This window comes from Callospermophilus lateralis, chromosome 2 (assembly GCF_048772815.1).
Source record: "Callospermophilus lateralis isolate mCalLat2 chromosome 2, mCalLat2.hap1, whole genome shotgun sequence".
Lineage (NCBI taxonomy): Eukaryota > Metazoa > Chordata > Mammalia > Rodentia > Sciuridae > Callospermophilus > Callospermophilus lateralis.
The window spans coordinates 156,230,273-156,246,012 of NC_135306.1; the positions used below are offsets into that span (position 1 = coordinate 156,230,273).

The 15,740-nt window shown below is 36.9% G+C and overlaps 1 protein-coding gene and 1 pseudogene across 1 annotated transcript; both read right to left on the bottom strand.

The window, feature by feature from the left end:
• Positions 1 to 3,641: 3,641 nt before the first annotated feature.
• LOC143391467 (inhibitor of nuclear factor kappa-B kinase subunit alpha pseudogene) lies at positions 3,642 to 5,718 on the bottom strand (annotated as a pseudogene).
• A 5,817-nt stretch (positions 5,719 to 11,535) lies between these two features.
• Or6a2 (olfactory receptor family 6 subfamily A member 2) lies at positions 11,536 to 12,519 on the bottom strand. Its single transcript, XM_076844168.1, has one exon. It carries the CDS (start codon positions 12,517 to 12,519, stop codon positions 11,536 to 11,538), a length of 984 nt encoding a protein of 327 aa, XP_076700283.1.
• Between the last annotated feature and the right edge of the window lie 3,221 nt (positions 12,520 to 15,740).

Below are 15,740 nucleotides of genomic sequence, written 5' to 3' on the forward strand. Positions count from 1 at the left end.
GGTACACAGTGATGAGAAGCAGGAGGTTACATGAGTGCAGCATAAGCTTTGGTCTTTGGTCAGGTAAACAGATTTCACAGGATCATCTCTTAAAATATTATGAATGAATGTGTATCGCCATTAAATACCACCCTCATAAGTAAAGACTGAATTGAGGTCCTGCTTTCAGATCATTGTCCATATCTTCTGCCCAATCCATGCATTGTTCACTTTCCACCAAGGAGGATGGCAGCCAAACAATAATCATCTCTTATCCATTGAAATAGAGATCTGACCATGGCTTATGTCAAGAGACTGAAGGATGAGATGCACCACTATCCCTTTCCATTGAAGAAATCATAGCCAGAGCTCAGCCTTGCCTGATAGTTGGAAGGAGATTGTCCATTGCCCTCCATCCCCAGCATTCACTACTGAGGTAGTTCAGTAATATTTAGTTGGTCATTTTTAAATTGTCTTTGACCACATGGTTTTTCTGGGAATAAGAAACTGGCTTAGAGAACAGAGTAGAGAGTTTTCCCATATTCTAAACCCATAGGAAGCAGCACCACCAGAGACACCCCTTCTTTTCAGGACATGTACTACATTCTACATTTTAACCATCAGTCTCATGCTGTCCTACACATTCACCTTTCACAAAAGGACTGACTTCAGGTTAGAGCAAAGCTCTTGATAATAGCATCCTGAATAGAAGACTTAGCAAATATGTACTTGAATGTCCTCTTCTGTATAGTGGGAACACTGATAATAATGCCTATCTTGAGGGTTTGTTGTGAGAATTAAATGTGATAATGCCTAGAAATAACATGGGACCTGGTCCATGTTTGTTCTCTGTATTAGCTATAATTTCACTATACATTACTACACTTATACATGTTCATTCAATCATAGGCACTATATTTCAATCACATGTGCTCATATAAACACATGGCCATTCACTTGCTTTTACTTATACTTACTTTTTCTGTTATAATCTAGAGATTAAGGTAATTCCAATTTCCTGCAGAACATGATTATAACATCTTTGATGAGCTCTAAGTTGCAGACCACAAATGCCGTTACCTTCTTTTTAATATCCTGATTTCATATACTTAAGCAAATGCCTGTAGCTTCATATTCTTCTCTATTTTCTTTGCCATAAATGTACCTTTTAGCAGGCTCTATTTTGAAGAATGTAGGGCTGCAAAATTCTCTTCATTTTTCTTATTCTCTTATTTTCAGAACCCAAATCAAAGCCTTGAGATCTCTATGGTATCTGAGGAAATGAATCATTTGATTATGTTACAAAACTACTTTTCCCAGTCTTATGTATTTGTTCTTAAGAGACAACACATACTAATAGTTTTCTTCTAGAATAAGAAATATACCTTTTGTCCTCCTGTCCAATACATAATAATCCTTCACCTGCCTGAATTTCCCCAAACTTGGGTAAATTTGCAATGTGCACTGAATTTTCATTTTCCTATTAATTTAACCCCATACCCTTCTGCCCAGGAATGATGCCTGCTAACATTTCCCAAGTTTGTCTTCATTTTCTGTGGAGCTTTCTTTAGAGATCACCCAATCTCCCCTAGTACTTTAACCATTCATCATAATCCATCTGTCCTATTTTGTTGAGTGGAAAATTCTTCAAATATTTGTACTTATCATGGAAAAACTGACCAGTTCTGCAGATTTTTATCTTCTCTGAAGTGTATGGTCTTTGCTTAGAAAGCATAGTGGGCACAGCAGGCACTAAAGCAGGAAGACAAAAGCAGAGACAGGAGAATATAATAGTACTTGCCTACCTTTTGCCCATGCCTTCTCCCCAGGAGACTCACTTACACTTGGTCTTTCCTGGCTCTAGGGAAACTCTTTGTGCACTGCCAAGTCTATGTCCAGGGGACTTGGTCAGAAGAACTGAATCTTCATCTATCTATAAATTCCTGTTTATACCTTTACCATGTTTATCTCTACCTGGGGGGAAAGTGTGATCCTTTTCTCTTCTACAAGATGATTTAATACCAAATTATTTAAAAATCAGTATAATAACCTAATTGGGTTTATAACAGATGCATTCATGTGTCTATCTTTAAGATAATATCAATGATTTGTTTTTCTATTATTTTTATATCTTTAATTGACATATAATAATTATACTTATTCCAAAGTATCATGTGATGTTTTTAAATATGTACGTATTAAATAATGTACAAATTTTAGAAAAAAAATATATATATACCCTCAAATATTTATCATTTCTTTGTATTCCTTTCTTCTATCTTTACTCAAATGTATATACTATGATCTTACATGTGGAAACTAGAAAAAATTGATCTCATAGAATCTAAGAGTGTAACAGTGATTATTAGAGGCTGGGGAAGGAAGCAGGGAAGGAGGATTGGAGAAAGGTTGGTCAAGGGGTACTAAGTTACAGTTAGAGAGATCAAGTAAATTCTGGTGTTTATTCATTCTTTCTTCGGAATTTAAAAATCATTTAATACACAAAGTGAAAAACTAGAATACAAAAGAATTACACATTTTTTAAATAAATAATGCCTTCTAAGTTATTTAACAGAAGATAGAGCTCCACTTTCATTTATCTAAAACCATTGGGGCCTGATATTTAAGAATTATAAAGTTTTCAGATTTTAGAAAGAAATTCAGTGCATATAACATACTACACTAACCCTCAGAGTCTATGGCACAATTGCCCCCCCCCAATAAAAATTGTTAATATTTCTGCAGCAAAATACATGAATATTCATACTAAATGGATAAAAAGATTAAATATCAGTTCAGATTAGTTTTGCAAGCAAATAAATTTTTTCACCAAGCTTCTAAAAACCTTGTTTTTAGAGTTTATTGGATTTTGAAAATACAATTAGAGATAAGGGAATATAAACTTATATGACAAGACTTGATTCTTTAAACAACCCATTTTTACAAATAAAAAAACACATAAGTTTTCAAATACATAATAAATTAACAGGCATCTTTTTTGATATTATTAAATATACATCTGAAATACATAAACACATAGCATACAACATCTTTTATGATTCAACTTGAATGAAAGGCACAGATGTACAATCTTTTCTGTAAGAAGGGGACACTGTTAAATGTGTAGTAAAATTAAAAATGGGATTGAGACAACTCTTTATGCCAGGAAAAGCACTTAATGAGTACAACACAAGGAGGTAGGGCTTATTCTTCACGAAGTACAATTTTACTTGTGAGCAGTTTCTTCCACAGAAACATAGGTAGACACTTTTACTTAAAATGTACATTAAATGAGGCTTACTTTTCTATGTACAATACTATGGCCTTATATCTAAAAATTAAAACTTTGTAAAGCATTATTGTAGTTAAATAAGTAATGTTTTACCAAGTTTGAAGAAGCTTCAATGATGTTCCAAAGTAGCTATCGTATTAAAACAAATATTTAAGTATGTTCAGTGACTTTTTTATAAAATAAAATCCTGTTTGGAAGTCAACTTTATTTAAAAATCAGGATAGTGTGCTTGTAACATCTTGTTAGTTTCTGATCACAGTCATTATTCCTCTGATTGGCATGTGAAGAGTGGTTTCATGGAGGAAAAAACAAGTTCCAACATGTACAGCAACAACTTCCATAGGTTTGAGGTCAGTGAACAAGAGGCAAGTCATCCTGTTAGCTAACTATAATCAAGATTCATCATACTATTGCCCTGTTCCTCATTTATTTCACAAATAATAGTGCTTAAAGGAACAAGACAGTTCAAATTTTTTTCTATCACTTGTACTAAAGTCTTCCACACATGACAGAGGTTGCGCACGTTCTTCTAAAGTCGGCAGCCATGCGGATGCTTGAGGGTTTACTATACCTTCTAGACTGGATCCAATAAGAGACAAGGCAGAACTCTGTGTGCAGGCAATTTTAAGGAGAAGCCATATTTCTTTCTGCCTTTTTCTCTGCATAAAATGATAGTATTGTCAGTTTCTTTGATGTTACTGAAGGCCACTTCCATTTTGGGGAGTGGATTAATAATCTTCTGCTTACAGCCCAACAACTTGCTCAGATGACCAAATAGCTCCTTGAGAACATGGCCCCGACTCTGAACAGTATGCATAATGATCGTCACCATCTCTGTGCTACTGCTGTAGGGGTGATCTGCAGGTCTGTGCTGTAACTGCTTATATAGATCAATTGCATGTTGTTCTGGAGATTCCATCAAAATCTCCCTGATGTATTCCATATAGACTTTTTTGTAGCTCCATGATTTCAGTGTAAAAAGACATAATCTGACCTTTGAAGTATCCATTGATACCAACCTCAGCACAGTAAATAGCCTTTTCTTCCATTTCTTTTCATGCTTTTAGCATTTTTTTCTGAAGATATCCCATAAGTCATCTGTTCACAATCTCTCTCTAAGTCTAGCTGAACGCTTTTGTAAAAAAAACTCCAATTTAGCCTTCAGTTGCTGTGATGCTGAGATCAAAGTGTTCTTCATTTTTGTCAAGTTAGCATTATATCTAAGAAGACTTAACATTGCTGCTCTCTGTCCCTGAAAGAGCCTGCTATTGTCTTCTTTTATCCCAGACACATAGTGCCCTGCTTCAGTCCATACTTTATGTAGCTATATAATTGGAAGCTGTATTTTTCTGTTTTATACACTAGAATTTACACAATTTGATAAATCCCTGAAAGTGAACGGTCCTTCATATACAGTCTTACTTTTATCCAACAAATAAACCATGCAGCTATCACAGCCTCTAACTTCATCTAGAACATTTAGAGGTTGGTTTTTGAGGATCCAAAGAAATTCCTGTCTCTGAAAAGAGTTCTTGAAAAATTTTCATGCTCAATGTGAGAATGTAATGAATGAAGACTTGCATCAGATGGTAACAGAAAAGAAATGATCTTTGCAGAAATCATATTTAGATTCAAATTCAGAATGTGATCCATTAATACAGAATATTTTGCTTGCTCCAAAGCAAGATCAATAGGTCCCCCTCTTTGCTGTGGGTCCCAATTCAACATCAACTGTAGCCAGATTTCCATGGGCTCCACTATTAAATTACAAAGGCTGTTTGGTTGAGATAAATGGCTTCTAAACCCAACTTCTCCTGTCATCTATTCACTTGAAAATATACACTTTGAATCCTTCTTATTAATCTTCTTATGCCAGGTAAATGGCTGCAGATGATGCAAAAAAAATAAAAAAGTCTGTTTCAATAATCAACCATGAACTGTTAGGCTTATTCTCAAAGAACTCCAGGGTCAGATACTATGGTGATCCCACAAAAGGTGTACAGAGACGTCCTTGATCAACATCTTTGGCATATCCAAGATCAATTATTTTATGCATTACCTTTCCATCAGCATCTTGAAAAACTATATTTTCAGGTTTTAGATCTTGATGTATAATTTTGTTTTCATGTAAGTATGGAATCCCAGACCCCCGTATCACTCAATAAAGAAAATATTTGGCTTTCTTTAATTCCACAACAATTTTCTGGTTTGTTAAGTAGCTTCCTAAGATTCCCTCCAGGACAGTATTCCATTGCTACAAGAGGCACATCATTTATTAAAAATTCAATTCCTCAGGAACATCACAGGCCTTTACAACATTGGCATGCTTCAACTACATGATCTGGATTTCATGGCTCTACCATTCTCTGTTTTGAGTACTTAGCTCCAGGTGACAAGACTTGTTATCTTGATTAATTGCTATCAAGTTCCCAATGCTGGTACAGACAAACATTTCTGAAGGGTGCCAAGCCACTCCTGCATCTCTCAGGGCCTGCCCTTACTTGGCTGCTCCCTGTTTGTTCATTCTTTATTTAAAAAACCTTCTTGGTCTTATTGAACTCATATATATATATATATATATATATATATATATATATATATATATATATATATAATATGGGATGCTATGCTAAACAGTCTTCAGAATAAAAATATGTTTGTGATGGTGTCTTCCCTTTGCAAACTTATGGTATTATTGGTAAAATAAGAAGAATGTACTATGATAAGCATAGAATGTTACATGTGCCACAACATGTACAAAATGTTCTAAAACTACCAGGATGAAGGCATGTTTTTTAAGTTAGGTACCTAGAAAAGATTTCATCAAAAAGTATTATCCAATACTCATGAAAACAAGGTAGTTTGGAAGTAGTTTGAGAAGTAATTTTGTTTCTGCAGTCAGAACTGGTTCCTAATATAAGTTCAACCATTTTTTTAAACCTTTGCTTTAGAAACTTTTCTTCATTCCTTAGTTTATCCATTATAAGTTGGAATAAAAAAATAGTTCCCTTGTCAGTATTCTATCATTGATGAAAGGATCAAAAGTGAAATATATTAACAGTTCTAACACTGCTTTATGCAAATGTGGAATATTACCTGTGCTAAAGTAAGAGTGATGACCCAGATGTGATCAGTAGGAATGAAATGAAAGGGCTTTCAATATAGAGAGACTAGCACAGGAAAGAATGTGGAATTGAAGCCAGAATTAGGCAAGCAGTCAGTGTAGATAGGTAAATCGAGTCAGGTCGGATCTAGGAGGCCAATTTTGAGTGAGTCTTGGAAGTTGGAGACTGTTCCCTGAGGGATCTTATCAAGAACCTGCCCCTGCTCCAACCTGCTGCCAAGGTAACCTGTCCCAGGAATTTCCCCTCCCTACAGGGAGCTAAAAGGTTGTCAATGTGTCCTTGTTTACTCCATCCTGCCCTCCCCTCTTCAGGCCACCTATTTCCCACCTTTTGGCCACCCCGCTGAAGGCAGGAAGAAGAAAGATAAGGGGGGAAAGGCAGGAGAACAAAGGAAGCCTAGGACATATAAAAAGGGCAGAACACTTTGCTTCTTGGGATACCATGATATCAGCTATGGCCCCCCTTCTTCCTCGTGGGAGAAGTCTGTGTTACCCCTTTTTAAATAAACCCTGCTTCATATGCTTGCCTCAGCATGCTTCTTTAATGTTCAGACTTCAATATGTGGGCGAGCAGGACTCATCACCGATAACCGGCGGTATCAGAATGACAGCAAAAAGGGAGTGCTATGTCTGACATATCATGTGTCCCTCAAAAGCTCATTTGTGAGACAATGCAAAAAGGTTCAGAGTTGAAATTATTATGTTATGAGAGCTGTAACCTAATAGTGAATCAATCCACTGATAAGGATTAACTGGGTGGTAACTATAAGCAGGTAGGTTGTGGTTGGAGGAGGTAGGTCACTGGGGTCATGACTTTGATATATATATTTTGTCCCTTGTGAGTGGAACTCGCTCTACTTCCTGGCCGTCATGTTCTGAGATGATTTCCTTCCACCATAGTGTTCTCTTCACCTTGGGCTCAGAGCTCTGGATTCAGCCCACCATGGACTGAGTCTCTTTAACAATGAGCTAAAATAAACTTTTACTTCTCTTTATTGTTTTTGTCAAGTTTTTTTGGACACAAATAAAAAAAACTGACTAAAATAATGAGACAAAGAATAAAGAGGCCTCTGCAGTGACTAGAGGTCATAATCACTGCCTTGGACTCCAGGAAGCATGCAGTCACTGAAGGGACACTCTTTCAAAGGGTGCACCATGTGCTCAGAACAGGGGAAGCAGCAACCCCCTTGTCTGTAGAGCTGACCATGGTCTAGGGATTTTCTCAGGATCTCTGCTACAAATTGTGCCTCAAGTAACCATAAACTCTAGAGTTGACGGCTAGAAGTTTTGAAAGAACAAAGGTTCATCTGATGCATTTGTGTCTTGGTCTATAGTCAAAGGTGGCTGAATGCAGCTGAAGCAAAAAGCCTGAAGAGCTTTGTGCAGCTCTTGAGGATATGAAGGTCTACTAATGACTGGTTGGAACTTGGTGGATCTAGCCCTTCCTTCCTCCTCCTTTTCCTCTTTTTCTAAAGGCATATCAGTTGACACTGGTTCTGGGAAGGCTGGGACTACTGGTCTTCATGAAATGAGACTATGGAATGTGAAAATCAGGGAAGGCAATCTTGCTCTGAGGAATAAAGACTTTTAGGCTTTCATCATCCATATCTCCTGTAATTATCCTATCCTTGCCAGCACCTAAGAGTGCTTTCTAAAAGAGCTGATATACTTGGCTAGAGTGAGAAATGTATAAAGCGGTTAACCAGATGTAGGTTTTTCTTTAAGTCTCTCTTATAAATTAGCTGAGTTAAAAACAAAATATTGATGAATAAATGTCATGAGAATTAAGACTTCAGGTAAAAAAATTTTTTTAAAATATCTTCACAAAAGAAGAGTGTTAGCTGTATATACCATTGTAACCATGAAGGAAAGCACAGCATAATTTCATTTTGTGTAAACCACTGCAAATAATCAAACTTCTATTAAATTATTAGGTCTAAAAAGACTAGTCATGCTTTTAATATATATTTTATTTTGGAATAATAGATTTACAGAAAAATTATGAAAATTGTAAAAAGAGGTCTCATATATTCCTCAGTCTCTTTCCCTTAATATAATCCTCTTTCATTCCATGTATAATTGTCAAACCTAAGAAATGAAAATTGACATATTACTACTATTTAAATTTTACCATTTTATTCATTTTTAAAATTTTTCCACTAAAATTCTTTTTATGTTTCAAGATCTAATGCAATATACTATACTGCACATAGGAATCTTGTTAATTTAGTCTCCTCTGCTCTAATATTTGACAGTCTTTACTCATATTTCATAACTGCAATAGTTTTTTAATAGCAGAGATAGGATTTTCAGAACTGCAGGATGATTGTTATATTTAAAATATTATTCATCCAGAAAGGTTTGGGGGATATTTGCTAACAATGTTAAATGTTGGCAAATGTTAAGATACTAGATTGTTTACATAAAATAAATACTGTAATAGCAATAAAAAAATGTATGTGTTCAAGGTTTGTAGTGAACAAGTGTTTAAAATAAAGACCAAAAGGAGAATCAGAACAGGCTATGAAGAAATTTGAAAGGCAGAGTTTTATTCAACATTGGTGGGAACCACCTGACTTTTCTTGAAGGAGGTTACTAGGGATTGAACCTGGGCCCTTGTGTATGCCAGGCAAATGCACTACCACTGAGCCACTTCCCAGCCCCCACTCAATATTTTGGGTACAAAAATCCTCTGTATTGATTATCACTTTCCTGTAGATGTTAGCTGCCTTTGGAAATGCTGAATAGCACTCCTTTCTGAACAACCCAGTACTTCTGCCTCCTGCACTGATGCAAGAGAATAGTGACCTCCCCAAAAGTTACATCATCTATTAGACAATTTGAAAGATTGGCAGATTATAAAGATAGTCTGAAACAAATAGGACCAAATGAAACAGGAATAAAACAAAGTCCCACATCTATATTAAAGGGAGAAATAAGTTAAATCAACGGAGAATGAAGAAAACTTCACCAGATATTAATGATTCGTTTTGAAAAACCTCAGGAGGTTTTATGACCTTAAAATCAGTGCAAGCCACGAGGGTCATACAACTATTGAAATTCAGTCCAGGTCAATAGAGGGCTCAATCTTGTCATAGTTCACATAGAAACAAACCTCCTCTCATTCATTTTTTATCAAAATATAAAAATATTCAGGACACCATGCTAAATATTATTTCCATACCTTAAGTAATTAAACTCAAACTTGAAGTCAAAATTAGAGATTTTTTTTAACTTGAAAAAGTAATGAGTTTCATTATAAAAAGGCTCAGAAAATAAAGAAAAACACAAGGAAGAAAACCAACATCTCATTTGTACTATTAACTAGAGTAAACCTATAATAGTGATGTCCAGAAAAGGACACCCCCCCACTCCCAGATCATTATCCCCTTCAGAAACTTGCTCAGGGGGTGACAGTTTGGGGTAGACTTTTGATAAACTTTATATCCAGTCATCTTTAAACTTACTGTAAGACTTACAAGGTTATATAAAAGTTTTGGCACAAATATATTTATTGTTTAAAATTTGTGGTAAGTCTAGACTAGCAAACAATGCCCAATATCCTTGCTAGTAGCCTTTCACAAACTTTATTAAGCAGCAGATAACTTTAAAAAAAAAAAAAAAACCAGCTATAATCAGATGCCATAATTGGAGATAGAAGCTTCTTTGTCTTCAAGGTTCTGGGTCTTGGGCAAAAGAGTAGGGAGCTAAATTTCTGAAAATTATATTACATATCTTCCAACTATCTTTCTGTGCAGATAAATAAAATTATAAATCTTATTGACTAAGAAATGTTTATTTAAATAAATATGTTGGGAACAATGCTTTACCACAGGATATAATTTATAAGAATAAGAGGTCCATTGCATAGCTATCACCAATAATTTATTAAAATTCTTTCTATTTAGGTTTAAACAAATAAATAAGGCTGATTCTTTTGATACTCTTAGGTAGCCTAACCTTTTCACATATTGAGAATATTAAGAACAGTCATTCTGTCATTAATTCTATTTAGATTGTATTATTTTCATATCTTCATAATATTCCTTTTAATGTCTCTAATTCACTTAAATAATGCCCTATTTGTAAAAGTTAAGTATATTTCCACATTATTGTCATTATAAATAAAAATATCTCCACATCTTTTTGAATTTTTGATTTTTGAATCAGAATGATTTCAATATTTTTAGAGTTTGTAATATATATTTACATTTCCTTTCAGCAAGACTGAGTCAATTTGTAGCCTTCCATATCCTAGTAAAGGATTTAGCTCCTGTGCCTGCCAAATTCATCTGTATGTGTGACACATGTTCCTTGCCTCCATGACTCCAAGCTATATTTATTTATTATATTTATTCATAGCCATTATGTATTAGATACCGTTGAGGGCCATCGTATTAAAATGACATGTAAGCACATGTGATCCTGCCTCCATGATGACTATAGCCTAACTAGGGAGACAGAAGATTAAAAGAAACAGTTGCAGGCTGGGATTGTGGCTCAGCGGTAGAGCGCTCTGCTTAGCACGGGCGGGACCTGGGTTCTATTCTCAGCACCACATAAAAATAAAGGCATTGTATTGTGTCCATCTACAAAAAAGATTCATTAAAAAAAAAAGAAAGAAAGAAACAGTTTCTTTCAGTCACCAGTTTAACGTAGACACTGACCTCCGTAAATTAAAAATGAAACTAGAAACCCTGTGGTCTAAGAAATGATAATTTGTCAACACAAAATGTCTGCTTCTTATCTCCTTGCTTTGTAATTCACACTAGAGTGATCACCTCCTGAACCTCTGTTACCTTACAGGTAACAGTCAGTAGGCTCTGTTAGATGAGAGCTCATGATAAAGTCTGTTGTATTTTCATAAGGAAGCCTGTACTTCCTTGGGTAGAAGTGGGACTGTGTAAATTCAATAGTGGACAAAATGCTAGACCAGCCTCTAGCTTGTAATTTACAGAAAAGGCCTGTAGAAATTTAACTTCTGGCTTACAATCCATTCCTCTTCCTTCTGGACTAATCATAGGAGGGATTCTCTGCAGAGATTCCTTTGAAATGCTAATCTCTAATTTTGGCCCTCGGAACTCCACAAGACTTCATAGAAGATATCAACCCCAGTTTCACCAGACTTCACACTTCCCCTCTAACCATCTCTGCCAGATTTCCTCAGGTTAGCATCCTGTCCCTGGTACAGGTGAAGAGTTCGACGTAGGGCTCTCTTGACCTCTTGGTTACGCAAGCAGTAGATGATGGGATTGAGCAAAGGTACAATGACAGCATAGAGTACAGAGACCAGCTTGTTGGTGTCAAAAGCAGAGAGTGCTTTAGGCCGGGCATAGATGAAGATACTGGCTGCATAGAAGATGACCACAACAGTGAGGTGAGAGGCACAGGTGGAAAAGGCTTTATGGCGTCCGGCAGCGGAGGGGATGCGCATCACAGCACCAGTGATGGCCATGTAGGAAGCTCCAGTGACAGAGAGTGGTCCCAGCAGGATAAAAATGGCCAGAACAAAGTCTGTAAGTTCTGCTGTGGACATGTCAGTGCATGAAAGGTTGAGCAATGGGGAGACATCACAGAAGAAATGGTTGATGATGTTGGGGCCACAGTAAGAAAGGCGAGAAATGAGAAACACTTTGACCATGGAGATGCCAAAGCCTCCAGCCCAGGAGCCAGCAGCTAGCTGTACACACAGCCGACCACTCACAATGACAGCATAATGGAGAGGATGACAGATGGCCACATAGCGATCATAAGCCATAACAGCAAGAAGGACACACTCAGTGCAGCCCAAGCCCAGGAAAAAGTAAAGCTGGGTCATGCAACCCTCAAAGGAGATTATCTGTCCATGATTCTGCTTGGACCCAATGAAGCCAGCAAGCATCTTGGGAATAGTGACAGTGACATACCAGATCTCTAGGAAGGACATATTAGCCAGAAAAAAATACATGGGTTTGTGAAGGGTGGAGTGGTTCCTAATTGCCATAATGATGAGGGTGTTTTCAGATAGCACTAACACATAGGCCAGCAGAGAAAGGGAGAACAACAGTGCCCGCAGAGGCACAGGAGCTGGGAAGCCCAGCAACACGAACTCACTCACTCTCCCACTGTGATTCTTCCGCTCCATGTCAGTTTTGTCAACAGTTCTTCAGGAGATGGAAATGGAGTGTCTTCAAGGGGCAGCCTCAAGAATCTAGCTTTTCTCTTGGTGGGTTTGTGTTGATAAGATGCAGTATATAGAGTACATATAATTAATCACTGAGCTGAGAAATACGATAGCACGAACATGCACAAAACTAAATAGGTTTGTTTAGGAGACAGAATAGAAGTTGGTTCTGGCACTTTGGGAAGCATGTATTGAGAAACACCAAGTAAGATGATTCTAGTTGATCCCAAGGTCTCTCTTTGGTCCTATACAAAAGCAAGAGGGAATGATTAAGATCATCAATTTGATAATGAAAATACAGTAGTAATAAATTTTCGTAAGCAAAATAAAATAAACCCAAAATGGTGAGTTTCAGTTGCCCTAAAGTGAGAATTTGTCATAAGTTGGATTGTGATTCTATTGTGAGGAAATAAATTTCACAGTGGAGGAATGACAATACTATATAACACATCTGAGCATTTACTGTGCATTATTATTGCAGGCACTGCAGTATTAGTTCACTTGATCTTCAGAAAAATCTTTCAACTACTCTGAGTAATTGCCTCACTTAATACCTAGGGAAACTGAAGTATAGAGAGATTAAGAGACATGCTCTAGGTCACATAGATGGTAAGAAATGAGACCAGGAAGTTAGGACCTTGGTGCTTCTAAAGTATTAACAGGTGATACGCAGGATGGAATGTAAGATATATCCTAAATTCACATATAGGAGAGGGAACTGTTGGGATTCAGCTAGACAAGCAGTTCCTACCTGCAAAGAAAAGAGACCAAAGCAGAACACCAAAGGTTACAACAACTGTAGGATGAAAGTCCCACAAAGCTCAGCACTCAAGGGGAAGACATGGGACACACTGGAAAATCAGGCTAGGAAACAGATGCCAGATGACAGAAGAACTGACAATCCCATCAGTTATAAAAGTTGTGCTAACTCTCTTGGAATGAGAGTAGAGCACCTTCTTTTAGCCTGAAGACCAATTTACATTTGGTGGACCACTCTCTGTTTATCTTGATATCAAAGACAAAATTTTCTCTTTTGAAACTTCAAGATTTTTTTTCTGGGCCTGATGTGAAATAGAAGTTAGCATTTTCACATGATGATTGATTTGAATAAAGGACTATTTTTCACCCCACCCCCTATATGATCATAAATTGAGAGGAGTGCACAGATTAGAAAGAATGGACTAGACAGTCAACTGAATACCTCAGCGCTATTTCCTCTCACAAATTTTCTTTCGTTTTACTCTTAGACCTTTCGATTTACTCTTATGAAGACCTTTACTCTTAGCTTCTATGAGGTACTAGGAGCAAAATGTGCTGGCAAATCAAACTTTAACCTGCTAATGATTTTATACCTGAGATTCTCGTCTCTTTATACTCTGCTGTCGTTACTGAGCCCTTGACATTTCTCTCAGTATGAGAGACTTGCATTTCCCATCACCTCTGTTCTTACCATCCTCATCCAAATATTGTTTGTTTCAAAATTTAAATGGATCAATGATGCTCTAGATTATCCATAAGTTAAGAGTTTGTAGTACATAAGGGTTAATAGTGTTTAAGAAGCTCATGATCTAGTAGTAGGAATGTATCTTCATATTCTAACACTTAAAAGCTTACACTGCCATGTCCATCTCCCCGTCAAGCACTAGCTTCCTAAGTAGGAACTCAAACTTGCAATTGTCCTTTAAGATCTTAGCCTTGGTCTTTTCTCCTCAATAACTGATTTGTATGCCATTCATTGGGCTTTTGACCCCCTTGACCTCAGACCTGCCCACTTTATCCTTTAATAGAATAGGATAATAGAAGACCACCTTAACATTTGATGCTCTGCAAACTTGAAAATAATAAAACTTTCACAGGTGAACTCCTAATTGGTATCTCTGCCTGTGATCTCACCCCCACACCTCAAATCTCCTTCCTCTACTCCTCTACTTAAAACCTGTCCACAGTACCCCATTACCTACATAATAATGTTTGAACTATTTAACAAGACCTACAGATACTTGATCTGCCCTTACTTTCACCAAAATTTTGCTTTTTGCCCCAGTCCACATTGTCTTGTAAGCCCATGTTATCACCACCTAACTCTGCCCATGTTGCTGTGTCATGAGCATGGCTGACTCCTGCTTGCCTTCAGGTCCTGGCTCATGTGGCATCCCCTCGTCAGTTACTCTTCTTTTCCTTTTGCCTTTGTAGTTTGGGTGAGTTTCTTCTCATTACTGCTCCCATTAAATAATGTGAAAGCTTAAGTACCATTTTATTTGCTGCATCACTGCTGCCATTACTCAGATAGATATAAAAGAGGAGCTGCGTAGTCGAAGTGGCCCCATATATTGTTACTGATAAAACAAGGAGTGGCCATAATTTCCCAGAAGTCACTAGAGTTTCTCAAATGAAATGTATTCTAGAGAAATCCTTCCCAAACCCATTATTCCTCTATCACAATGAATGGCATTTGTTTCCATGGAGTCATGTATGCCAGAGACTTGGAAGTTTCCTAGATATTTCATACTCATCCTCCTCCTGCCCCACATTACGCCCACAGTAACCTAAATCCTATCTAAACTGTCTGTTTCACTGTCCCTCATGTCTGTCTCCTTTCTCCTGTCCTATTTCTATTGCCTTTTCTCTAGGTCCTTGCTATTTCTTAACTTAGTAATTTCAATAGTTTTCTTACCTTGTCTTTCTTACTCCAGACTGAACTTCCTCATTCTATTCCTCCACTTATTTCTGGGGTGACCATGAGGGCATCCAGTATTGACAAACACATATGAAATCCTCCAAAAAGCCATCAAAATGTGTTTCCTTTAACTGTTCCACAGCAGTCATTGCCCACTTTTTTCCCTAAACATTCCATGATGTTTTCTCACTCAGTGACTCAGCACATATACTTTTCCCTACCAACAAAACTCACCCTGCTCCCAGGAATTTATATTTATCTTTCATGTTTTCATTCTTTATTTATCACTCCTTCCAAACTATCCATATTCTGCAGACATAGATTATTAAATGGTATCTCTGTCTCTCCTGACAGTATTTCCTATTAGAGGGTCTTCTTTAGTTAGCAAAGACACTATAATTGCTATATGGATGCACAGGTGGATGGAAAAGTGGAGAAAGGTATAATATGCACAGAAGAGATGAACTGCAAATAATAGGAGTAAAATATAATGAAGGCAGAATAG

What these genes read in the sequence shown, in the direction of transcription:
- Or6a2 (XM_076844168.1), bottom strand. Translation starts at nt 12,519, where the DNA reads ATGGAGCGGAAGAATCACAGTGGGAGAGTGAGTGAGTTCGTGTTGCTG.